The 26,389-nt window shown below is 39.4% G+C and overlaps 1 protein-coding gene across 1 annotated transcript in view; it reads left to right on the top strand.

The window, feature by feature from the left end:
• PLCH2 (phospholipase C eta 2) overlaps positions 1 to 26,389 on the top strand; it is a 77,327-nt gene that overhangs the window by 17,514 nt on the left and 33,424 nt on the right. The window contains exons 3-5 of the mRNA XM_014943937.1: positions 24,363 to 24,509; positions 24,870 to 25,113; positions 25,833 to 25,962. Coding sequence (XP_014799423.1) covers positions 24,363 to 24,509; positions 24,870 to 25,113; positions 25,833 to 25,962 — 521 coding nt within the window. The remainder of the gene's footprint in view (positions 1 to 24,362; positions 24,510 to 24,869; positions 25,114 to 25,832; positions 25,963 to 26,389) is intronic.

Raw genomic sequence — 26,389 nt, 5'->3', positions numbered from 1 at the left:
GTCACTGAGAAGGTAAATGGTCCTCAGGTTAGTAACTGAACAAGGAATTAAGCCAAATGTCTGCTTGGTCCTGTATCTACTCAAACATGCTCCCTAGAACGTGTGGAAAGTCAGTCCTGTCGGGTACGCGTACGTTCCCCTGCAGCATTTCTCAGGCTGCAGGCTGTACTTGGTATTGACTATAGTCCTGTCATGTGCTGACAACTGTCAAAGACAAGTACCTCACCACTGGTAAGGAATGCCACCTACTCCAATCCTCCCCTTTAAGATTGTACTTGAAAGGTTTGACAATGGAAGTAGATGAGGTTTCTTCTGAAGCACTGATTTTTATTTCTTTATTTTATTTTTAATATACTTCCTTTGCTGCTCCTGGCTGTTTGGATTTGAAGAGCAGGCTATAAGCCAAGGGGGAGACAGTCAAACAAATCAAAGTCAATGAGTATCAACATTACAGTCCGAAGTGACTGTTTCAGTAAAGTTTCACTTGGGTTTGGTTAACGTGAATTTGAAATTCAGCTAATGCAGCTTTCAGAAAAGTATGCAAGTGGACTTTATTCACTTGATAACTGAATGCTTTGCAATTTGCCTAAAGGCAGAAGCTTAAAAATCTGTTTTAAGGTTGGATGGACTTATAAATTATTTGTATTGCCAGATACATGTAGGCAGCTAATGCAATCCTCAAAAGTTCTAGATGACTGATCCCTCCAAGTAAATAGGAAGTAGATGCCTCTTTGGTTCTGAAAATTAAGTACTTATGTACATGTCTACTGCCATAAACATCTTTTAAAATCTGGTAGCGAGTAATTAAGTGGCTTATGATGTTCCTCAGGAAAGCTTTTACAGAATGAGGATTCGACTGCCCATGTCTCCTAAGTCTGTGGCTGAAGCTGAATTATTGGCATATGTATCTTGTCACTGAGAAATGTCCTTCCCCTCATTCCTTCAAAGAGGGACAATAAAACTAAAAATTCTGAGAGTGACTTTTAGAAAAGCTTAGGAGCTTCTAATCTTAGATAGCAGAGGCATCAAAATTTCACTGGCTGGTTCGTTCTAATAAAATACTTCTTGCTGTCAGGAGTGCACTAGTGATTCTTCACAAGTATTAACAGAGGGAGTGCTCCTGCCTGTGTGCTTCAGCTTGGCTGTATAACTTCTGGTAAGGGCATCCTCTTTGGGCAAGTAAAGATTTTGCTTCCCTTTTTTCCCCATAAAATACAGACATTGGGAATAACAGTGCAGGTTTGTACTTCAAACACAGCTCCTTCCTAGTATACCTTTAAGCTCTGCCGTCCCTTAGCTGTCTTAATTCCTAAAGGCAGATAGATGTTTGCCTGAGAACTCTGTTTGTACAGACTTAATACATTTTGGAAACTGCTATGGCTGGAGGCAAGGCAACTGCATAGCCATCTAGTCACTCCCAAAGGTTGTTTTTCACTTTAGAATATGGGCTGGTTGTAGTTTGTTAGGTATTTAATGGCATTACAGTGAGAGCAATTGTACAGCAAGATAACACAGCATTTGACTTTTCAATTATAAAGCCAGAAGGGACAAAGAGGAACAGTAAGCTGAGGGATTTTTATATTTTTGTTTTTAATGATCTTAAAATAAGTAGTATGCATTGCAGCAGAAACCAGCCTAAGCCTTGTATCTGTCTGTCTGCAGCTGTCACTGGGGCAGCTATAGATTTTATCTCCTGCAGACAATATAAACTACTTACTGAAGTGTTTTTGCTTAAGCAAGGTGGCCCAGATGATTGTCTTTCTCTCACTTCTAGATTCTTAGTCAGAAGCCTGAAAACGTGTTGGAAACTTGTTTCTAAGACTCCGTGGGAAATAGAAATGCAGCATAAAGGCTTATGGTTTGCGTGGCTGAAGTGGTAGGGCTTTTCTCAGCAAACTGGTTGAGAACTCATCACTTCTATTTCAGTGTGGTAGGTAGTCCTGCTTTAGTGCTTAAGGCTTTCTAAGACCCCAAGGTCTATTTGCAACTCTCTTTGCCTTCTTTCTCTATTGCCTTTCCCCCTTCTTGGCCAGACACAAGCATCTTCCAACCTTGCTTAATACAGATTTTCTTGGAAGAATGTGGGTTCCCTGAAAACCTTGAATGGCCAAGGTGAATTATAGGTCTTTGAAGAAAATATGCCAACAAAGTATTTAAGTTCTTCCAGTCTCTGAATTAGAAAAGGAGCAAAGACTGACATAATGAAGGTTGTGCATGTCATTTATTCAGACATGCTGTGGGGAAAAAATCAGTTTAAACCAGCTTAGTTAAATCAACTTTCTCAGTATTCTCTTGCCCTCTAGTCTTCAACAGAAATTTTACTTGTTTGGCTTTGAAACACAGAAATGCAATACATTTTAAAAAGCAATAATCCCACCATAGCTACTGTTGAAAGGAATGAAGTTTACTGTCAGTACCAATTATGGAAGGGTTGTGCACTTGCTTAGTGGTTCAACAGCTATTTGCTATCCCGCAGAATATTGCATCAGTAAACTGCATTCCTGCCTAAACTCCAGTGTTGTGGATGGTTATGATATAGTGTCAATCATTAGCATGATACTAAACTACAGGGTATTTTTTTCTCTGTTTTGAAAACCTCCTTTACTCATAGGGTTCCTACGCTGCTGGCTCCTCACATTTATGTTATTTCACCCTTCCCAGTCTCAGCACCTGATCTCTCCCTGCTGATGCTGTCTCGGGGTTGCTTTGTGTGTTCCATATTCCCTCTCTGGTTGCCGTTGCCAGCCCAGCAGTGGGGGTTCTGAGTAGCTGTTGGAGACTGAACGCTTACTCTAACACTAACATTTTGCTAGTGAAACCGGTTGATAATCCAGGATTTTACTAGTGACCTAGAGTTAAATTTAAAAGCTGCTTTATGGCCTGCAGTGAACAACATGGGTTCTAGAAAGATTAGTTTTGACATCACCTAGCATAATGGAGAAAATACACTTGCAGCAGGAATTGTTAAGAATTGCTTTTTATTCAGTGGTAACTGACAGAGGGGCAAACTATTCTGAGAGTAGCAGAACAAGGAGGTGATAAACGTTTCCTTAAAAGCCCATCTCGTTATTAGTCTAGAATGTTAGAACCCCTTCAGTAATAAAGATATTAGAGCTCCAGAGGAAACCTCGAACAGCTTCAGGTTGATGCTTGCACCTTAGATAAAAAGAAATGATGGGTAGCTGGCAAAATACCAAATGTTGACATAAAGCCACTGCAACCATTATTGTGGTTTAAGGTATTGTTTCTTCACCTGAGCAGCTGGTGGTACAAATCTTAGTCAGTCAATCTGCATTGCATCTAGGCTGGTGGAAGTGGAGAACAGAATTTTCCCCGTTGTGCCTGGTGGAGGCTGAGGATGCAGAGTTCACTTCGGCCACTGTAAACTGGAAGCTGTGTATCTCAGAATGTTGTCTAATTCATTGGATAATGAGAGCAGCCTGGAACTTGAACATTTTAATTTTTTTTAGTTTCTTGTCTGTGCAAAGTGTCTGCAGAAAAGATATAGCAAGGACTGAACATAAACTAAAATTCATTTTCAAGTTAAATCTAACATTTATGGGATTTTTCCCTTCATCTTTCCTACTGCTTCAAGGAATTAATTATAATAAGTATTATTTCAACATTTGGAGTTTAAAAAAGAAGTCTATTTTCTGCAGTTTCAATGCATGTCAAATATGCAATTAATGTAATCTATCAAGGGACAAAAAGGAAGAATCCTGACAGTGGCCTGTCAGTCACTGAGTTGCTGTGGTGAGCGGAGGCTTAAAATCCCTGTTGTGTGTATTTGGAGTAGGAGAGAAGGATCTCAAAACCCAAAGGAGCAGTTGTTATCTCCATGTTATAAATGGGCTGGTGAGCCCCAGAGAAAGGAACTGATTGGGGCTGCAGAGGATTCCTATAGCAGAGAGGAAAATTTACCCATTAAGTTCTAACTCCTGCCCTGCTGTCACACACACGTGATGGTAAGTGAGGCTGTAGGCATTGGGCATGTGAATGATGTTAGCTTTGTTCATAAGGTAATGGACAGCATATGGTACCACAACATCATATTTTATTATGCAAAAAGTCACAAAACATATTAATGCGAGGCATCATGTTGTTATATCCGGCATATTCAATGCCAGAAAAATGTCAGTGCATTTTGCCCTCTATTTTAGTTGAAAATGGAAAAGGTATTACCTTGCAAGCTGTGATAGTTTTGATAGGAACCTTCAAGAAAATTGTTTTGCTTGAACAGACTGTTGGTGGTTTATTTTTTTCACTGTTTTTATTGCTGTCTTATTTCAAGAAATCTATCTTGTACACAGTGTGCTGGGCTTCTTTACCTGATCTCTGAAGAAAACACATGTAAAAGTATCAAGGGGACCTGGGGAGTATTTCAGATTACAAAAAAATAGGAAACTATTTCTGCACTAGATTGTGCAGCCCCATGGCATCATTGGATGCAAGGCTGGAAATTTATTATTTTACTGGATGTTGTTGAATTTACTGTTGGCTGAGTAATAAACGTATGGAAGGATCCTATAGTTTGTTGATCTTATTGTGTTAGTGTTGGGAACTATCTGTAAACATTTGGCAATAAAATCTTAATTTGAAACTTCCCAACTCTTCATATGTTAAAGGAATTGTGATTTTGTTCTAAGTCTCGCCACCTGCTGTTTTCTCCTGTGGTAAAGTACATTGGTATCTATGGGAACAAAAACTTAAGAGCAGACACCCACATGTGTTGAAGTCGATTTATAGAAGGTCTTGAAGTGATACCACGAATTGTGAGATACGGAACTATCTGGCTTGGAATTTGATGGCTTGCAATGAGAGCTAAGTATTCTGATCTCATAAGTTATTTAGAATCTCCTTGGTGTTGTGGATGTCACATTCCCCACTTTGTCTTAACTGCAGTAGAATGTTGTTGTGCTGCATTTCCCGGTTGCCTTATTTTGTTCCCAAAAGTGGTAACACTCCTCCCCTGGGCTGGGCAATAAGATTTTTTTATTTTTATCCAGAAATAGGGCTTGGAACATGATAATGTGTGACAGCAGTACTTCTGGAGCCTCAGGATGAAGGATGAATGTGCAGGTGAATACATAGTCAAATCATAATGTAAACTCACAGAGTGTCACAAGACAATGCTGTGGTTAGTGGCTGAAGTGTAGGTAGTTCATGCTGTTGCTCTAGAAGTGCTCAGTTCCTTTCCTCATTGCCTTGCCAGGATGGTGGCCAGAGCTGAAGAGATCTGTGATGGACTTGTATCCTATATGGATTGGGGATATTTCTCTGATGCATTTTCTGTGACTCTGTTTTAACTGCAAAGCAAAACACTCCCAGAGAAATAAAACATTTTATTTTATGAAATTGGTATGATACAGTACCAAAATATTTATTGTGAATCTATTATGGTCTCAGATGTGAGTAGTTAACATTTATTTTTATTTTTCTAAAAAAAGGAAAACCCGGGGAAGGAAACAAGTTTGATCAATTTGAGTGGCTCATCAGTGAATTAGTTGATCAATCCTAGCTGTTACCTTTTAACTTGCTCTGTCTCTTGAGAAAGTTGTGAAGACAAGATGACGTCAAATGGGAGATTTATCTCTAGGCAATGACTGAGCCTCTAGAGTGAAGGCTTCCCTTACCTGTGTTCCCCAGAGTTGTCTCAGAGGCAGTTTCTGGGCCTCAGCACTTACCCTGCATCTCCCTTAGGATGCAAGATTTGTTGATAACCTCTACTTGACTACAGGAAATAAGAGCAGTGACACAGAAATGCTGGTTACTTTTAGGATAAACCTGGAATATTCTATTAAATGCATTGCACTGTAGTTGTCACTGGTAAGAGCAGGGGCTTTTTGGTCCTGTGGGTGCAAGAAACCTGATTTGTTTTAGCATAGACAGAAATGCAGTCTGGAAAGTCATTTTATAAACGGACTTTCTTGATAACAGTAGTCTGGGTGTAAGGGCAAGATGACCTTTTCATTGCTACTGTCTCTGTTTCTAATTTCTTCTCTTTCTGAAGTTCCAGGGCAACATGAATGGTTTTGCACAGGTAGGATTCAACACGGAGGCGGAAAGAGAAAAAGAGAAATTAATAAGCCAGAAAAAAAAGGGAAGATAATTTGCCATGTGAAATGTATATTGCTTTCTGTGTAAAGAATTGTCCGTGATTGTCCTTAAGAGGTGGATCAGTAGCCAAGCAGACTATATTATCATCCCTTTCAAAGGCTTGGAGGCTGGTGACTGCCAGTGCTCTGCCTGTTATGCAACTTATGGCTTTCTGTACGTGTTAAAAAATTATCATGATGTATGCATTACATTTGCGCCTTTTGCCATTGCCACTGTCATGTATTTTGTGTCAGCTTGGATTTGCACAGGGCAGTACTGCAGCAAGAGTCCTGATAAGCATAGATTAAAAATGCAGTGGATGCAATAGGAATAACCCAAATGTAATGTGGTGTAAATACATGATGCCCCTGGGGGCTCCTGGAATAAGTGCTCCTCAAGTGCTTCTGAACTGGGTTGCTCAGGAGATGATATACCTCAGGGGACACAGCTCGTGTTGAAAATGCAGTCAGCAAACAGGATAATGTCTTGCTGAAAATAGGCTTGAGCCAAACTCTGAAATAATTCCTGAGATGGTAAGGACAATGGGATTCATGCCTAAATGACAATTGTGGGGGTTTTGTGTCAGATCTTGCAAAGATCTTGATCTGTCTGGAATGCTGACTGATGCCTAAAATGCAAAGATGATATAGAATGAAAACAGCAGGACAATCTGGCTGTAACAGCTGGAAACTATGAATGAGACTCAACATTTTTCATTTGGAAAGACTGAATGGGGTAGGAGAAAGATAATTGTAAGCATTACACATACTTAAGTAGGTCAAGATTGAAATGAAGTGTTCTAAGGCAATGAGCAATGTCAAACGGCACAAATGGATTGACTTCAGCTGCTGGGGTTGGGGTAGGGAGAGGATCAAGAGCAGCAGTGCTTGCTCAGTGTCCGTGGGGTGGCTGCCTGCAGGGCTCTAGAGCAGAGATGCCATATATCATGAGCAGGATGCTGTTACCCTTGTTACCCTGCCCCCATGCAGTGGTTTGCCTTTTCTGAAGAGAAAATAATTTTTTTTCCATTCATTTATCAATCCTGTTGTTTAGATTTCAAGTACTCAAAGGCATAAATTGTCTTGTCCTGTGTATTTCAGTGACCTGGAGAACAGGCAGGAACTCTTCCTGGGTGGAACTTTTAGGCAGCACCATCATATAAAAATGCTGAAATTCTCCAGGATTTCGCATCTACCTCCTTGTGTGTTGTGTTTTGGAACACAGCATACAATAATGTGCATTATTTGCAAGCCATTTTCCAGTAATTCTGCATTAAGATTTCCTCGCATGTTACAAAGGAGGAAAATAGATGGTCTGTGCTGAGAAAAGAAATCGGACAGAAGTCCAAAGAGAACAGCTTTCCTAATTTTATCAGTAACTGTAGACTTGCTTTCTCAGCTTATCAAGTAAGGGAGGATACCTTAACAATAGTAGGATGCTGTATGGACACAGGGAAGGCATTAAAATAAAAACTAATTTTTTTTCTACCTTAAGTGAAGTAGCACCCCATTAGTGTTTGTTGCCTACGGAATGAAATACAGCCCAGAGGAATTAAGTTACTTTTCTCTTGTACTTATTTCCTAACATCCACAAGTTTTTCCTTCAGTTCTTTTTTGATAGCGTGAAGCAAAATAGATCCATATATCCTATCTGAGAGTGGGGAAACAAAGAGTTAATAAACGATTATCCCAGGTGGCTGAACACTTGAGTTGCAGTGAAAGGCTGGTAGCATTCATTGAGCTCCTGTGCTGGTTTCTACCTGTCAGCAGCTCCTGATGTACTACTGTACAGAGAATAAAAAATGAGCTTGCTCAGACCAGAAGCAGCAAGCATCCTTAGGAACCTTCTGATGTTACATTAAAGACCAACGTGCAGTGTTATTTTTCTCATTCTTTAAAAGAGTCTTTTGAAATATCAGTGATGTACATATGGTCTTTGCTGCTTCCTCTGGTGTTTTTTTCACTTGATTCTCTCACTGGAATATGGATGATGCAAGCACCATTAAATGCCTCAGCCCAGATAAAGGTAAGGGGAAATGTTATTTTAACCACCTTTTTGAGGGAAATTAGTTTCACTATAGAGAAAAGTATAGTTTACAGAGCTTTCTTGGACACTTGTTTTCTGTTATTCAAACTTAAATGCTTAAAGCAAATATAGAGCAATTTCTTAAGGCAGTCTTTTCTGTACCAAACCTTTGCCTCCTGTTACCGCCAAACATTAAATAATACATGCATCTCAAATGGCTGCTTCTTCCTGCACAAAGAGTGCAAAGGAGGAGTGCACCAGGTATATATTCATGTCCCTTTTCTGCTTCCTTAAGTCGCTGGCTGTGACTGTAAAAAAAGGCTTTCTATTTTTAACCATACACCTTCTGCTACCCACATTAGAAAAGAAAAGAGGGACTCCAGTGCTATTGTGAGTCAGCTGTATTGTTTTAAATTTTTAAAAATGTGATTTCCTTCTAATTAGATATAGTTTCTTTATACTCATCAAACAAGAAGGGTGCACAGAATCAGTTCGGGGTGAAATTGTCCCTGGTGGAGTTATACCAGGGATGAATTCTGTCCTCTCTGTGAACTGCCTCAAGCTGTTAAAACTGTGCTGCAGTTTTCTGCAATTTAAACTTGGAGGTCGTACCTCCGGTACTGATGGCTCCTTCAGAAACCATATTAATTCAAAACCAATACTCAAAAGCCCAGGTTTTATTTTGTCAAAGCTTTATATTCTCATTGATTTATTTGGTAAAAGCCCAGAGAGAGAAACCATTACCTATGATACATTTTGACTGAATCAAATGCCTAGTTGCTTGTCTCTATGCATTTGTTATTTTATGCCTGTCAGGCATGTGGTTTTTACCATAGTTATGCAACAAGTAAAGATGTATGACTTTGGTGTGTTCAGAAAAGCTGCTCTGTGGGCACTGGGTACTGTTCTAACACCTTCATGTCTCTGGGAAGGCAGAGCAGTAGCCCTGACTCTCTGTATTTTCAACTCATAGAATACTTAGTCATGTTTGTGCCACATCTTTTGAAGGGTGCACTCATTACAGTTTGCTTTTCTTTTGTAACATTGGCTGAAAAAATCATACCTAGAAAATTTTACCGAAGTGGAAAAATGCTTGGATCTAGCTGTTCAGGTGTTGGGACCAAACCTGGTGTCCCTTTACTCTGGTTTTGAGTCCTCTGTGTCTTTATTATTAGCATACTAAAAATAAGCTGAAGCAATACAATTCATTCAGAAAGTGAGGAAAAGTAATGCAGGCAGGTGTGCCTGTACCTGTGTTGTCACTAATCACTGCAGCAAGTACAGGTCCAGTAACTGAAGAAGGATGTTAGTGTGAAAATTAAAACAAATTGATTTGGAAGAGGGTCATTATAGAGCAGAACTGTCATCTTAAAGAAGAGAAAGTCCATAGAACATCATGTAGAAAAAGCTCCTATTGTAAATAGAAATGGCCATTGTATTTTATGACCATTTTGTTAATGATATTCTTTATTAATAAACATAATATCAAATCCAAGAATACTTCTAGTCTGTGACAGATTTAATGATTGTGAGAACTATGCAAATAATTCAGGTAAATAATGAAAGAGTCTGAGTCTGCATCAGAAGAATAGGAGAACATTAACCAATATTTTCCGTTGAGATTTGTTAAGAGTGAAGCAGAGATGGTGAGATGCATTTAGGCATTGTCAATATTTTTTTTAAGTGGCAAAAAACTTAAGGCATATTTTAAAACTTGGCATAAGAGTTTATTTACCTGTGCCATATTGCAGGCATAGAGCCTAGAGATTTGGAAGCCTGTAAGCTTTAAATTAACAATATGCTAAATACAGGGAATAGTGAGAAACTATTTCTTATGTGCAAGAAGTTTTCTTGTTCCAAGAAAAGAAGGTAATTTTCTTAAACCTTCATAAATTGTAAATCCACAAGTTTTGGATTGAATGGATTGAAATAGTACAGTTTGATTGAAACCTTTTCACATTACATGTTTTTATTGATTGTGTTTTATAACAGAAGTGTTTCAGGACTGAAAACCAAAATATTTTGGTTTTGAAAATGTTATGATGGGACGGCACGATTGTTCCTCATGTAATTATGCTGAGGCTGAGATTGAAGGATGTTCACCAGCTCAGTGTTTCCGCCAGAAGGTGTCGATCTAAGCTAGCTGGTGGAAGCACCTCGAAAACAAATGAGGTAACATAAAAGAGCAGAGGTTCCATAAGCTGAAGGTACAGGCAAGACAATCTTGCTGTTGTCTGTAGCATTGAAAGAAAATGTGATTCTCCTCTTGCTTAGGTATAAAACAGTGGTGATGCAGCAGAGGTGAGTAATTCCATAGTGTACGGATGCCTCTGGAAGTCTTCATATGATGTCTTATGAAAGCATTCACAGTGGTGATGCAGCAGAGGCGAGTAATTCCATAGTGTACGAATGCCTCTGGAAGTCTTCATATGATGTCCTATGAAAGCATTTGTAATGAGAGGTATTAACAAGCTGGTTCTCAAGAGTTCAGAACTCTAGTGATTTGCCAATCTCTTATTTTTTAAGAGGTTCTGGCTGCCTAGAAGCTGAGTCAGAGATGATCATCTGAAAAATTGCTTACTCCCGGTAATTCTGCAATGTTCAGCTATCACTAAAGAAACGACTCATCCTGAATGGGCCACATACTGAGTAAAACATCTTGTCTGAGAAGGTCCTTTAAGAGCGTGACTGTTGGCAACCATCTTCCAGTGTAACACCTCGCAGAGCTCTGGAATGTAGGTCACCAAAGAAAAATCAATACACAGGTGTTCTCTGTTTCTCCAGCATCATATTTTCTGATTTTTGCCTTGTTACTAATGATGCACGTGCTTTCTTTGCTGTTTGGACCTCAATTATAGATGGTTTCCAGATGTTTCATCTTCAGTTTGATTTTAAAAAAAGGAGAGAAACACTGCAAAGGAAATTTCGTGTTAATGCTAAGGGGACAGCTTAAAAACTGATACCTTATGTGTAGATTCTTGTGATTAATACCCTTCTATCCCTTGATAGAATCATTTGTATGGCAAATGTGAATTTAGTTCAGCTAAAAGGGAAAGCTTTCCTGGTTTGGGGAATGACAGAAGGAGGCGTAATCAGTATTGGCATCTGCATGTCTAAAGGCATTATGTGTGAGAGAGCAACTAAACTTCATGGCGTGATGTGGCCTGACACAGGAAGAATGTGGACCAGCCCAGTACTGAACAAAGTCCAGTTAAATGTGGATCTCTGTAAAATATTTTCTGGAGAGCCCATTTTCTCAGTTCAGCCAGGAAGCTGACTCCTTCCTCAGCCTTCAAATGCTGCTGAAGCTGACTCCTTCCTCAGCCTTCAAATGCCGCTTGTCTTCTGGTTCTGAGCCCTGGAGGGGAATGAATCTGTCAAACTGCTTTGTTTCAAACTGAGGTGGATATTGGAGACCACAGCAAAAGACTTTTCCTGTAGGAGCCCAGAAGCAATTACTTTACTTCCTGTGTGTTTACCCAAGCTATACTGAATCCAAGATTAAAAAAGCCCGGCAATAAGCTATATTGACTTGCAGTCACTGACCTTGTTGTGGATTTCAGCTCCGCAGCCTGCACTCACTGGGAAACTCTGCTTCTTACTGTTTGTAATCTTTCCCCTTTGGGGACCACAGCAGGTGGTTCCTGCTTGAAGAAGACCACAATTATGGTCGGCTTTCAAGCTTACCAAAAGACCTGCAGTTAGTTTCTAAGATTTACAGATGCTGGCTCTGTAGAGTGATGTATTTCTGAAAGGAAAATAAGAAGTTAATGAATGATCGTGCTTTCTTAATAATTCTGCCACAAATTTTAAAACTTCTGGCTTCTTTGGAGTGGAACTCGAGGCAGTGATGTCCTATTAAAATGTATTTGCCTTATTTTAGGCCTCTTCTTAGGGAAGATTCAGCTCCACTTTTGCCTACACCTTGCACAGTCTATGTAGTTGAGCACTGCCATTACAGGCACTATTGGAGATGTCAGTGCCCTCCATCATTTTAAAATCATGCTTCTGCCTTCGTTGCTCAGTGCTTCCTTCTCTCTTTTGTTCAGAATACACACTGAGTGCATTGTGTAAACTGTGGCGTAGGCTCAGGTTACAAAATTATTGCTTTACCTATTCATTTCAGTTTCATCAACAGTCGCCTGTTAAAATGTTAACAAGGGATCTGAACTTTAGCTTCGTGGTTTCTTACAAGGTAGAAGCAAGAAAAAATTATTTATTTTCTTAAACAGCTAATAATTTAAAGTATATTGTCACCTCCCCATCCCTTCTCATGCTAGTCCAAAGAAAATGTCCAAGATCAGGTGAATCCCTATGGAAGCGTATCCTTGTTAACAGAGTTCAAAGGCAGAATGTGGTTCTGAGCCAAATCTCATTTCCTTCAAGTTGTTGTGATATTTGAAATTTAGAAATAATTCTTGTCTGTCATGCCTGTCAGGAGAGACTGGAACTCTGTAATGTCCTTTGTGATGTGGGAGGAACGTGCCTAATTATTGTAATTCATAGGAAGAAGTCATAAGGATGGGAGGTGGATATGTTTCTTTACTGAAATTCCTAGGCACAGGACTTCCTGGGTCCCAGATTGCTTAAATACAAGCCATCTGCTTTGCCTCATTGCAGACAGATTTCTAATTTTTTGTGTGAATGATTCTGAGATTTTGTTTTCAGCAAGGGATGGACTAAAGTCGTGGCTCTAGAGGAAGCTCCTCACTCTCACCTTCCCAGAGTAACCCTTGTAACTGAGCAAGCACCTGGCAATTGCTTCTGCGTGCATCTGCAGCTCCCTGTGGCCATGTAACCTGCCTGTATTTCTAAGCATGATGACCTTCATTGTGGATTTAAGCTTGGTGGCTTAACCCCACTGGTTTCTCTTGATTTAGAGTATACCCTCCTAAGGCTGCCTCTTGCCTGGCAGAGGAGCTGAGCAGAGCGTTGAAGGAAGAGAGAGACTGGGTTATTCCTAGAGACAATGTAACTTCATTTTTTCCAAGTTTCGTGAAACTGGTATATATCTGAGAAATGAGGAGTCTGTCACATTTTTTAAAATGTACATGGCACAAAAGGAAGGGCTAGAAGAGTTCTGAATCTTTTACAGGTAGAATATGTCAAAATTCACCCCAAATATGAAGCAAAGTTTGTGAGCTAAAATCAATTCGTGGTGATGTGTTTCAGTAGCAGATGTCTTCTCTGAATGTCTTTCAAAATGCTTTGTTTTCCTGTACCAATTTTGCCTTGGATTCTAGAATTCTTAGAGGTGTTTTCATAGAAGGCGTTCAATAATATTGATGGATTTCTTCCCTCCCAACCAGCCTTAATCTCCCTTTTAGTGTTTGTGACCCATGTCACTGAACAGATGGTAAAGTGCTGAAAGATCTTTAAATGTAAAGAGTTTAAGATCTTACTTCAATTAAGTGTGTAGGGACATTTTCTTATACAAGTCAGAGGTTGGAAACAAGGTGACCTTAGAGCAACATTTATAGCCCTAAAATCTTTTATTTTATGCTGACATTTTTCTACAATCAACAAAGTTTCATTAGCTGAAACAAAGTTTCAAAGCTTTGCAAGAAAAAAAAAAAAAGTTAAAATATCTTTTAAATCCTTTTAACTAAAGATATCTTGGAAATTGAATTTCCTTTGCCAAAATCAGCATCAGAATTCTTGGTAGAGTTTTTTAGTAGATTATAGTTGTATTTAAATCATCAAAGGCAAAAACTATAGAAATACCTCAAAGATGGTGCATGCTCTAAGGGGAAAGAGTTAATATTTTTACAGTTTCATTGATAAAACATGACACAAAAATCTTAATATGTTTATTAAAGAGTCTTCCTTAATGCAAAACCCACTCAAAGGCTCAAAGCACAAAGTCTTTTCTCACTTAATTAAAATAATTGCATCATTTTTTTCAGATGAGCTCAAGAGAACTAAACCTCATGGAAAGAGGCAGACTAATTGTTGTCATTACGTTAGTGCTGTTGTTGCTAATAGGTCCCAGTTCAACAAATATTCCTTCATGTGAATAAAGTAATTTAACGGATTTCAGGATCAGTTCATTTTAATAATGCGACTTTCTGAACAGTTTTGGAAAGCCCTGGAAATAGTGGTATTTGTGGTTGCTTAGTGAAAGCAGCTGCTGTGGGGCTTTCCCATGGGGAATTACCATCCTGGAAGGATGTACCAGGACGGGCGATGTTACAGCCATTGCTTTTTCTCCCGGTGGAATTAATGGCCTTGTAAATTGATGCATACTCAAGATAGAAGTATTTCAGCCAAACTGAATAACTTGAGTATATTCTGAGGCAGTGCAAAAATACTAAGCTTTGGAGCATGGTGGGTGAGAAACAGAAGCCAGTGGTAACCTGGCTTCCACTGGCCATAGGCAAGATGTGTGGCTTTAATCTCGTGTGTGGATTACTGTGCTTACCATGGCTGGCCAGATGGTCTGCAGTCTGTAGTAGAGACTAGAGCTCTGTCTGTGTCCGTGCCAAAGGTCAGTAGAGTGGGGTTATGTTCAAATTATGGAAGAGGCAGTTTATAGACACTTGGGATAATGTTGTGACCCAGCCAGTGCTCTTGCCTTTCTGCGCCTGTGAATGGGCCATCAAATGAGTCAGGAAATTTGGTTATAACTGTCTGTGTGTCTGAATTTTTCCCTTCCTTGGAACTTGCCAGAACCATCTGGAAGTGATTGTTTTAGTGAATTCCTTAGATTACAAATGCAGAAGTTTTTATATCAGACAAAACTAGAAAATAAAAGCGATGTCTACCCTCCAGCAGCATGTACTCCCAGTATCCCTCCTCTTGGGCAGAAGCCATACCAGGAACAGGCAGCTCTTGGATACAGCCACATAGCAATAAAAGACTGTAGAGTGCCATGGGAAACCCAAAAGCGAATGGAGACTGAGCTGACTGGTCTCCTGTCTAGTTCATGCTGTTTCAGACCATTAGGAAGCAGCATTTCTGGGGGAAAGGGAAGAAACATAAATCTCACCTTCAGAAGTAGTGAAGGAGCATCACGGCTCCGGTTCATCAAGTCGAGCTTTCTGTGCCCCTGCTGTTCGTGCTTATGTAATTGGGTTTTGAACCAGAGTTCAGATGTCTTTCTAAACTGTATTTAGTGATGTGCATTTCAACAAGATTTCTTTGCTTTTGCTATTTCCCTTAGAAATATCTCAGCTTTTGGTACTTCAGAAGACAGTAACAAGCCTACTAACTCATATGAAGCTCTTAGCCTGGGGTATCTAAGATGTAGCTGTAATTTCTGCAGTTTTTCCAGGTCTTTTTGAGTGGTTTTTACAGCTGAAAATGCAGTGGGGAGAATAAAAGTAAGTGAGAGAGAGTGTACAGCTAAATGGCAGCGTGCCAGATGACATTAAGAACTTTTGTTACCTCCTTAATTTCACTTGTGTTGTGGGTTGGCAATCGTTTCCTTTTTATTCTACAGGCATTAGGAGTAAGATTTCCCTGGATGGGAAGTGGGAAATAGCAATACCTGTATTAAGGTTAATACCTGTATCACTAATTGCTGCCCATGTGTTTCTAAGTATTTTAGAATCAACCTCTTGTGATGAGGTTAGTTTGTTAATCTGGTAAATTGGGTCTGTAGTGTGTTCGTGCAGGGATCACTGGAGCGCATAGCTGTGAAGTTACAGGTCTAATCCTTGTGGATTTACAAGTCAATTACAGTATCAGGTCTGCAATATTTAATTTCCCTGGTGATACGTATATTGAACTTTGAAAATCAGTTTATTAAGTACACCTGAAATATTTTCTGTGACATCTTCAACTAGTAGTGAGCTGAAGTACAGAAATTGTGCCTGTATGTGGGTACCTGATGTACTCAAGCTTCTTGCTACACTGTGAGCCGAGTTAAGCTCTCTTAAACCCATTCGTCTCAGGAGCTTCTCCATTTTGCTCACTTTTCTCCATCTTCCAAACTACAACCTTGCTCACTTTTCTCCATCTTCCAAACTACATATACGTTGTGCTTCTGTATCTTCTGCAAGATTCTCTGTATGATGGAGTATGGCTTTTCTGCTGTTCTTGAAGCAAATTTCTTCTTTTGCAAGACTTTTGACATTCTACCGTTGTTCATCAAGTGTTCTGAGCTCCACAGGCCAGCCTGCAGATTCAAACATTGCTGGTTTCCAAATCTCTTTGTGGCACGAAAAGCCTTTGTTACACTGGAGAATGATAAGTTTCTAAAGTGCTGTGGAAAGAAGTTTTTAATCTGCATGTTGTGTCAGGTGAGCGAGATTTTTCTGAGGATGTCAAGTGAGGCAAGAATAGAAACCCATTTCAATAGGCTTATATCCTAAGTACTGAGCTCAGTATGCTTAAGGGTTGGGAGAGGGATTATGTTACGTTTAACCCTTTGTTATTTCCTGTTGCTTTCCCACACTTACCTAGTATCCAGCATAATCAGTAAATAGAGGGGCTTTTTGAAAGATTTTATTTTTCTCTGTTTATGTGATCAATTTCTTAGGAGGCCTGAAGGATGGGCTGATAGTAACAGCTAAAAGGATTTAAATTAACCTTCTCTGGGTGGGCTTTAGATTACAAATCTAGCTTTAACTTGAACATTGAAATTGTTCTTCTTTTCTGGTGCTATAAATGACTGGCATTTCTCAGCACTGGAATAAAAACAAATCCACATTCAGAGTCTTGCTTGTGCAGAATTCTAATTCTGAACCCTGAAACTAGTATCTTGGGCAATGTTGCAATAGACTTATGTTTCACTCTTTTTCTTCCTTCCCTTTGTCCCCAGGTTGATAACACATGAATGGTTAATGCAGAATCTGGGATGTCTCTGCAGGATTAATTTACGAGTACCTTTTTCTGCCTAACAGACAGAGTGCCAGATACTGAGATTTTGCTGTAGGTACAACCTGGAAGACCACAAGGAATCCTTTCTGAATAGTGCTGCAAGAGAAAGAAAGGATCTACACAACTGCAATAGTTTTGGTTTATTGCAAAATCTTACCTTAACTCTGTCTCCTTATAATCGAGAGCCTTAAAGTTTAGTTGTATCTCCTCCTTTGTGAGGTACAACAATGTCATTCTTCCCATTTAAGTTGTTATTTCTATAGTATGGAAATTACCCACAGAGATGATTACTAATTTCTTGAAGAAATTCAGAGAAGCATGCAGTAGAGCAGGTAATTAAGCTCATATTTCTCAGGTCTCATTCTGGCCCATGCTAGATCTTTCTTTATCTGAAAAAAGGACTAGGATCTTTAGAACTATACTTGATGGATTCTTGCCTTCTGTGTAGCAGTTTTCTCTTGTATGGATATGTACTTCTTAGCATTTTGCAGGAGTTGTTCCTCCTCTGATGACAATTAGTTTGCAGTCATCTCACTAAATTACTCTTGAAAGATGCCTTAGGAGAACGGAAGGCTATTGCCGAAGTGGTTGAATAAACAGCAGAACATGAGGAGTGTACACAGCATTACTGTTCCTGTTGACCCTTAGCACAGACCCAGTTTGTTTTCTCCTTGGAATGAGTCTGTGGTTAAACGCGGAGTCCAGCCTTACACGAGAGCTCTGGGCATAGCTGGTGAAATAAACAACTTCTAATTGAGAGTGAATCATCTCTAGAATTAACTACTCTAAAGCTTTTTCAAACTGTGAAAGGAGAGTAGGAAGCACTTAATGAATGTGTTTTTAATCGGGCAATTTGTGTTTAGCTCATCAAGCCAGAAGCATATTAGGCTCCTTGTACAGATCACAGATGGCAAGAGCAATTGTATATTGTGCTTAAAACTTAATGTAGATTAAGGGGTTGTGATAACATAAATGACAGATTTCTGTATTTGGAGTTTAATGGATGCATTTCAAATGGAATGAAGTAGTGACTTAGTGCTTTTAAAAAGTTAATCCTTACCTGCTTTTATCTCTGTTAGTTCTCAACCTTCACTGTTCCTGGTTTCTATGTACAGCGTTTGTTCTGTACCGTGTAGCTGCCTGGCTTGTGTCCTAAGGAGGCATCTTCTGTGGGACTGTGTCAATTTGCAAAGACATTCCTCAATGGGTTGTGAGATGGAAAGATGCTGCTAATGTAGGCAAAAAAAGAAAAGAATAAGAAAACGCTTTTTTTTAAACCTTTTTTTTTTTTCCTGCAGCTGTAACGTGTCACCTAAATCCCTTGACTGGATAGGGCAGAACCACAGCTTTAGGATTAGTGCGTATGATGGATTTAGGATTTGAAGCAAACATGTGTTGCACTGTTTCCATCGCATCTAGTTTTTACTGCCTAGAGAGAAATGGTCTTTCTTTTAGCAGGCATGTCCATTAATATACTGAGGAGAACCTTCTGAGAAAAGATGAAGACTGGTGCAGTGGTATTTTGAAGAGCTGTACGAGAAGAAAATGTGATTGTTCCTTTTTTTTTCAGACCTGGAAAGAGACTGAAGAGCTTAAGCACCTGGACAGATTCACAGTGAAAGGCAAGGGTGGCTCAGGAGGGCAGAGAGGGAAATGGATTGTACTATAAACTTTGCACTTAATTATTGCAATGGATATTGTTGGTTGGTTTTGAAGAGCAAGTAGAATCCTCGGCAGGAGTGGGACTTGCAAATCTGTTAGTAATCAAATATATAGGAATAGGGAATTGCTGACAGAAGGAGGAAGCAGCATGGAGAAGCCAAGAGCTGTGAATCGGTGTAGTGTCGTGGTGGATGCTTGGCAGCTGGTAAAGTAGCAAAGGAAAAAGAATATCATCAGGAGGCCTTTCTGTCCAGAAATGGATTCATCTACCTGCCAGCTTGCCTCATGGCCCTGTCCATCTTGTGTCTTCTTTAAAATGTTGAACTGAAACCCACCCAATCCTCAAAAATAGACACATAGGTACGTCACATAGAATAAAAAGGATTTTGTTGGGATTTTAATATTCTAAATCTGGACAGGGGAGGAGGCCTAAATTTACTGTGAAACTGGCCTGTTAAAGCCTGAAAAATAGCACTGGATCTTGGAAATCACCGATTATCTTTGTTTTTCCTGATAATATTTTTATGCTACTACATTGAAAATGTGTACTACAGAATCTTGATACCTACTGAGGCCGTCAGTGCCTGTATTCAGTTCTGAACCTGCCCTTTGTCTCAGATATGGATGCTTCAAAAAGTCCTTTGCTTCAAAATAAGTTCTCAGTAGCCCGTCTGGCTGAAGAGTTTTTCTGGGTTGGTGGCAGCATCGTAGCTTCTCCGAGATGGAAAATCGGCCACATTGGTAAGATGCAGGCTGAATACCTGCCACTTGTTGAATGAGACTGTAGCATCTTGAAAGCTTTTATGTTTAAATCTCATTTAGTGACAACTTTGTCTAGCAGTAGTTTGGGGGAGTGGAAAAGAAGGAGTAACTGAAGACACAGCCCTAGTCCTGTGTTATTTTGCATGGTTGCTAGTGCAATTATTTTGGTCTTCAAGAACCTCTCAGTTATAATTTCATTACTGATTTCTTTACATTCTTTTGGAAAAGCAAATGCAAAGTTGTGTATTTTGACACGTGCAGACCTTTTGAAATTTTCTGTTGCATAGATAGAATCCATAGAATCCCTCTCTGTACCAGCAGTAAGACAGGTTTGCTATCTGCCAGAATTTGTGCACCTCTTAACTCTTTGATTATTCATGCAATACTTGTAGTTTTCAGTCTTTGAAATGAGCATTTAGAAGTAAATCTGTTGTCTTCTTCATAGTAAGTCACTGGACTCTTGGAAGGTTGTTTACTGAATACTGATATGCCATGGCAAAATTATTAAGCTTGACAAGCTGTCTGAGAAAAGTCTCTTTTTGCTTCATAGTGGACTTTCTTTTAAATAGGTAATAAAATCAGGAAACCTGGTTAGAAATGGCTAGAGAAATGAGATGTTTCCTGTTCTGGGAAATACATTTTAATAGTGGTCTTCTTGAGCCACTCATGTCCAGCAAGGAAGTCTGCAGTGGCCTTGACCAGAACCATCTGTTGCCTTGGAAGCACTTTTTTTGTCCTAGACATCTGTCAGCCTCACCAACCAAAGATACTTTTTTAACAAGTAAGTTGGAGGTATGGATAGCTGAGAAACTAATGGGAATTTTTGCAGAGGTCCAGAAATGCCGTCCTATTCTCTCTTGCATTTCTGTGGATCCATATGGCTGAGGGAGTCTCAGGCGAGAGGTGAAGAGCTAACAGACTGACCTCGAATTCAGCACCCTAATTTCCACAGGATTAAGAGCATCTCTTCACTCATTAACATCTCATTTATTAGGGGTTGTGCGCTTGAAGGGTGGATTCAGTCTTGCATTATCTCTTGCACACAGCAAACACCATCCCAACCATTGCTGGCAGAATTATACAGAAATTTTCTTTTTCAAAGATACTTTAAGATTTTTTTTTTTTTTTTGGCCGATGAAAAGAATAGTAGAGGGTCATGAAATTTAGTGAGGCTTGAGTCAGTGAGAGCAAATAACGGGGAGAAAGTTCTTGCACTAGTGACAAGATCGTTGATTTAAATGGTGAGAGTGACCTGCTCACAAGGCTGTAGGAATGCAAAATGAGACAAATGAAGGTTAATGAAGTGGGATGGGGTCTGTTTTTAATTGGATCCTCGCATAATGATGCGAATCAGCCTGCTGTACCTGATCTATGAATACTGTAGGCAGAACATACCATAGGTTAACTCTTGATTGTGCCACTACATACCTGGGGCCGTATTGAACTTTGGACGTGAATCTTTTGACAAAGCTGTATAAAAATACTCAGTGACTAAACCCTTCTATCTTCTTTAGATCCTCACATGCTAAAATACTCCCACTCCTTCACACATTTACATCAAACCCAGAAACTCCTAAAAGATAATAATGCTACTGAACCATAAATAATTAAAAGAATTTAGAACATCTTTCTAACAATAAGCATGAAATTGGGCACTTTTTTTTTTTTTACTTGTATCAGGACAAATTGTAGGGATTTATAATTTGTGTAGTTTTATTATTTATTGTTACTTTAAAACTGTTTATAGTAACTCTGTGAAACTGTGAACTGTGAAAACCCACTTTGAGTCTTTTCACCGTGTCAGTTGCTTTGTAAGAACACAAGATTGGAACTGAGTGTTCTATGTTTCTGTTTCCTGCTCTGCTATGATATTCCTTTTTGCCACAGTACAGAGATTCATCTTCTCTTCATGTCTGCATTTTGTCCAGATGCAAATTGAGACAACTCCTTAGATCAAAAGAGAGCCGAACCTCAACTGAATTCTGCAAAAAGGTGCTATTGAAGTGTAGACTATTATTTTACCAAGAGGAAAAGTTCAGCCTTAATTGAAGGTAGTTGAAGCCATTTATTCCAAAAAAATATTCATTGCAAAGCAGAGGGATTTTTACTTGAACTACAGAAATGAATCCTTGTAGAAGATACCTGAACAGTGGTAAGGAGAAGCAATTATACTTGCCTTCTCATCAGTGTGTTGTTCTCATTTACGTGCTGGGAAAGACGTCAGAAAAAAAAATATTGTCTGAATATGAGCTCTAAAGCACTGGAAGCATCCATTTGTTTTTACTCTTCCTTGCTTCTCTTGAGTGTTTTTGCTTTTGCCTGAGAGTTGGACTTGAACTACCCCAAAGGACTGTGTGGGGTTTGATGCATTTTGGAATACATGGAATAAGTGTTTTAGTTTGGATACGTTTCATCTGTAATCTGTATGTACAGGTTGATAAAAGCCTGAACTCAGGACTTGCTTGTGTTTATTCATAGATCTGTACTCACTAGAATATGTATTGTATGTGTTAGTTTTCATTCTTCCATCCAGAATCTGTGTAGTAGATTACACTTCTCATCCATGGGTCTGAAAAGAATATATAGATACATTGGACATGGTAATAGTTTTAATTTTACTTAAACAGACCAGACAGAAAAGGCACAGGACATTAAATCACAGACCGTGCTCTGTCATTAGAGGAGACCTGGCAGAAAATATGAGGCTGCCTCGTTCCTGGGACGCAGCCAGTCGCTAACACTCTGCATTAGCGTTGTCAAGCCCCGTTTCTTGCATTAGCTGAATTTCAAAGCAATGTCTCCCGTCTGGGCAGGTACAGGCACAGCCCCAGCCTTGCTCCCAGAGGCTTCAGACACAGGAGCTCCTGGAGGGAGCATCTTCTAAGACTTGCTCCTTTGAAGGCCACTGGCTGTGCTGTCTGTAATGCTGCCACATCTCGGGAGGGGCCCAGGGCCAAAGTGCAGTACAGGGGAAATGCCTCCTCCAAGGAGAACCTGGTTTTCAGTCATTTGGAAGGAGAAAAATCTGTTAGGTTCTTGCTACAATGTCTAGAAGCAAATTTGTAGGATCAGTGACTTAATCCATGGAAGCAATGGGAGGAAAAGCTGATAATCCATCTTAACTTTCTAGAATTACTATTTTCAGAGTTTACTGTTTCTTTGGCCTGGATGGCAAGTAAAAGTGTGATGTAAAGAGCAGACAGATGCAGTGCCTTTGTGATGGCTCTGTGTGCAATGAAAGTGGGCATTCTTGCTTCTGGACAGAAGTAAATGTTTGGGCTATAAAGTCTTTTTGTGGTTTGCAGAAACCCTAGTGTTGATCTGTCATGCTGAAAATGTTGTGTTTTTACTAAAGGAGTTTCAAAATAATGTTGCTGATAAATTCAGCTTAGCTTTGCCTCAGAAAGTTCAGCTTAGCTTTGCCTCAGACTCTATGACATGCTGCTTATTAGTGTGTTTTCAATGTGCTTTGTGTTTCATCAGTCATGGGTATTGGCAAGCAGTGGCAAAATGTTTATGAATTAGGACTGAATGCTAAAATATAATTATATGGATCCACTAGGCGTTTTAGGTCATAATCTTCTAACTGCTTTAATAGGGAGAGGTGTTTTTCTGAGTTTGCTTATTAGGATTGTTCGCATGCTGGGAGCAGCTTATCTGGGGAAGTATTTGTAGAAATGAGCTTCTGAACTTAAGGTGCTTATGAGAAAATTATGGGTCTTCCATAGCACTGGGTGATGGGCTACAAATCCAACTTTGTTAGCATTCAGTGCTTTTTCTAACTCGGTCATAAAGAACTATATTTAACTGATATTTCAGATTAACTTTAATGCAAATGTGGGGATTTACTTATCTTATATGTTATAGGGCAGGAAAAAAACCAAACCTTATAGTATTGTATTTACACTTAACCTTGTCGTATTTGAGTGCCTTACACAAAGCATCAATCAGTGCAATACCTGCTCAGTATTGTTTTTTCAGCTTCTTCCCAAGAAGAAAACTTGGGAATCTTTTTAAGTACAGTGAAATACTATTTATATTAGAGAAAGCAAATCAAAATAGTTCTATATGTTTACCTGACTGGTGTAGGATAAAATGAGTCTGTTGTTGGCCCTAACTGTAGATCTCTATAAGAATGTAGCCTTTGAAGCTGGCTTCAGCTTTGCAGTCCCACACTGGATTCTAATCATCTTCTTGCTGTTAATTTTTAAGGCAGTGAAAATGGTTTAACTCTTAAGTCATTTGTACATAAAAATATTTGAATTATTTTTAGGGTTCCTAGAATACATTTGATGACCAAGTTGGGTAATTAAATTTTTTTCTTAATTGGATTCAATTTAATTGGATAGACAGAATGCGAACTAAACTGCTTCATAAGAAGCCATGGTACTTCTAACCGTTGATACTGCTGACAGGAACTGTGGAATTTACAAAGAGAAATGTGAAAAAACCTTGTTATGCCACAAGGGTACTGTATGTTTAAGAGGCAAAAACACGAGGCAGAATGACTATTACTTTCCTGACATGGCTAGAGCTGTGCTAGTTTTTGCTGGCCAAGGATCCAAACTTTCAGGTAAAATTTCGTACTGTGTCCAACACAACTTTTACTTATTGTAGGAACTCAAATTAAGCATCCGAGTTAACTTTAATGCAAATGTGGGGATTTACTTGCCTTATATGTTATAGGGCAGGAAAAAGACCAAACCTGATAGTATTGGTGTTAAGAAGGATATGTACCTTGCACCAATTCCAACATATGTGTGTTTCATACCTATTAATATGGGAATGAAAACTCACATTTACAGGTAAGTCCACAATAGCCAAGAATCTTTCTGACTTTTTGATCATCCCTCTTACATTAGACAGTACAGGAAATCTTGTCCTTTGACTCCAACTGTTAATTTGGCAGCTGCTTGATAGGTTTTCTTCCAGTAAAGTTGATTTTAAAGGGAGCAAGGTCTGACTTACTGGTATCACTTTATTTCTCTCTTCAGTGGAAAGATGTATGAGTTCCATGCAAGCTGGTACCCAAATGATCAAACTCCGTGGCGGTTCCAAAGGGCTGGTCCGTTTCTATTACCTGGATGAGCACAAGTCATGTATTCGCTGGAGACCCTCCCGAAAGAATGAGAAAGCCAAAAGTGAGTGTCAACCACAGAACCTTTCTTCTGATTCCTTCTAGGGTCTTGCCTTCTTATATCAAAGTAGTACGAAGGATTTGATTCTTTCACAGGTGATCAGGAAGACTATTGTACTTGAATTTAAAGGGCAGTAAATGATTTTATGATAAATAGTTTATGAAGACTAAGCTGCTGTTGTTAGCTCTACGGGTTGCACTAGTGTTGTAAATGGGTTGCAGGCAAACCCTATGTGAATTGGGGACCTTGCAATCTGGGGTTTGGGCCCTTTCTCTACAGAAGTTCTCTACAGGAAAAATGCATTTTGTCTGGCCTAGGGCACGCACACAGTCATTAATGAACTATGTGCTTTTGTCATTCTAGTTTCTATTGACTCCATTCAGGAGGTCTGTGAGGGGAAGCAATCGGAGATCTTTCAGCGCTATGCCGATGGCAGTTTTGATCCCAACTGCTGCTTCAGCATCTACTATGGAGACCATATGGAATCTCTTGACCTGGTGTCTTCCAGTGGAGAGGAAGCACGCACCTGGATCACGGGGCTAAAATACCTGATGGCAGGGATCAGTGATGAAGACAGCCTCTCAAAACGCCAACGGACCAGAGACCAATATCCTTATACTATCTCAGAGCATTTCCCAGTGGTGGAGAGTGATCAGTGGCATAGGGATTCCTTTAAGTATTTATTTTGCTAAAATTGGGCACTAGGCTCAAAGCTCCACAGCAGTTCCCATTGTATTCCCAGTTTCTAAAGACAGAGAGAGGAGTCATTGAAGAGGATTGTTCTGGGCAAGATTTGGAGATGAATGACTGGAGTGAACTGAAGAATGCACAGGTATATGCTTTCGTCTCTTACTCCCTGTGAAAAGTAAGCACTAGGCTCAAAGCTCCACAGCAGTTCCCATTGTATTCCCAGTTTCTAAAGACAGAGAGAGGAGTCATTGAAGAGGATTGTTCTGGGCAAGATTTGGAGATGAATGACTGGAGTGAACTGAAGAATGCACAGGTATATGCTTTCGTCTCTTACTCCCTGTGTAAAGCTGTCTGTTTAATTTGATTTTACAGGACAAGTGTGAAGGAACATTGTAGTTTGCTCAGAAATTAGGTCTTCTGTGCTGTAGTTTGGGTAAATAGTGTGTGTTGCACGTTGAGCATAGCAAGTGCAGAAACTGTTACTGAAGTAACATAAGTAGAGTTATATATTACCTTGAACTTTCATTCATCCCCAGCCTCACATACAGTCTTTCCTAACATTAAAAAAAATCATATATACATAATGTTCAGTAATATCTCTTGATAATCCATCCTGTTCCTTAACTCCTGTTCAATGTGGTTGAAGCAGACATTTGATGAGGCAGATAAAAATGGTGATGGCAGTCTGAGTATTAATGAGGTGCTCCAGCTAATGCACAAACTGAACGTCAACCTGCCCCGACAAAAGGTCAAGCAAATGTTTAAGGTAAGAAATAAAAATGTATTTTTTTTCTAAAAGAAGAAGGATTGAGCTGCTGGAGATTTAGCATGAAAACTATTAGGAGAGATTGTAAATGCTTCAGCAGCTGGTTTGTTTCCACTCTGCTGAGAGATGCTACACAGTCCATTTGGTAAATTGAAGAGAGCTGCAGAAACACGTCATAGATAAATTGTTATTCATAGAAAAGGCATTACACCAGGTACCTTCTGGTGTTACATAACAGAAAGACATACAATACAAAGACTGATTTTTTTTTTTTCTGTATTTGTTTATCTGAAACTCAGTCACATTTCCTTCTCTGATTACATTCTCTGTAATAAATATTATCCAGTAAAGTATCCAATATCCTCCAATAACTGATACTAATAAAATATCCAGTATGCAAGCTTCTGTATCTGTCATGTTGTTGCAC

This window comes from Calidris pugnax, unplaced genomic scaffold, assembly GCF_001431845.1.
Source record: "Calidris pugnax isolate Ruff unplaced genomic scaffold, ASM143184v1 scaffold129, whole genome shotgun sequence".
Taxonomy (NCBI): Eukaryota; Metazoa; Chordata; class Aves; order Charadriiformes; family Scolopacidae; genus Calidris; species Calidris pugnax.
This window is presented reverse-complemented; position numbering and strand designations above follow the sequence as displayed.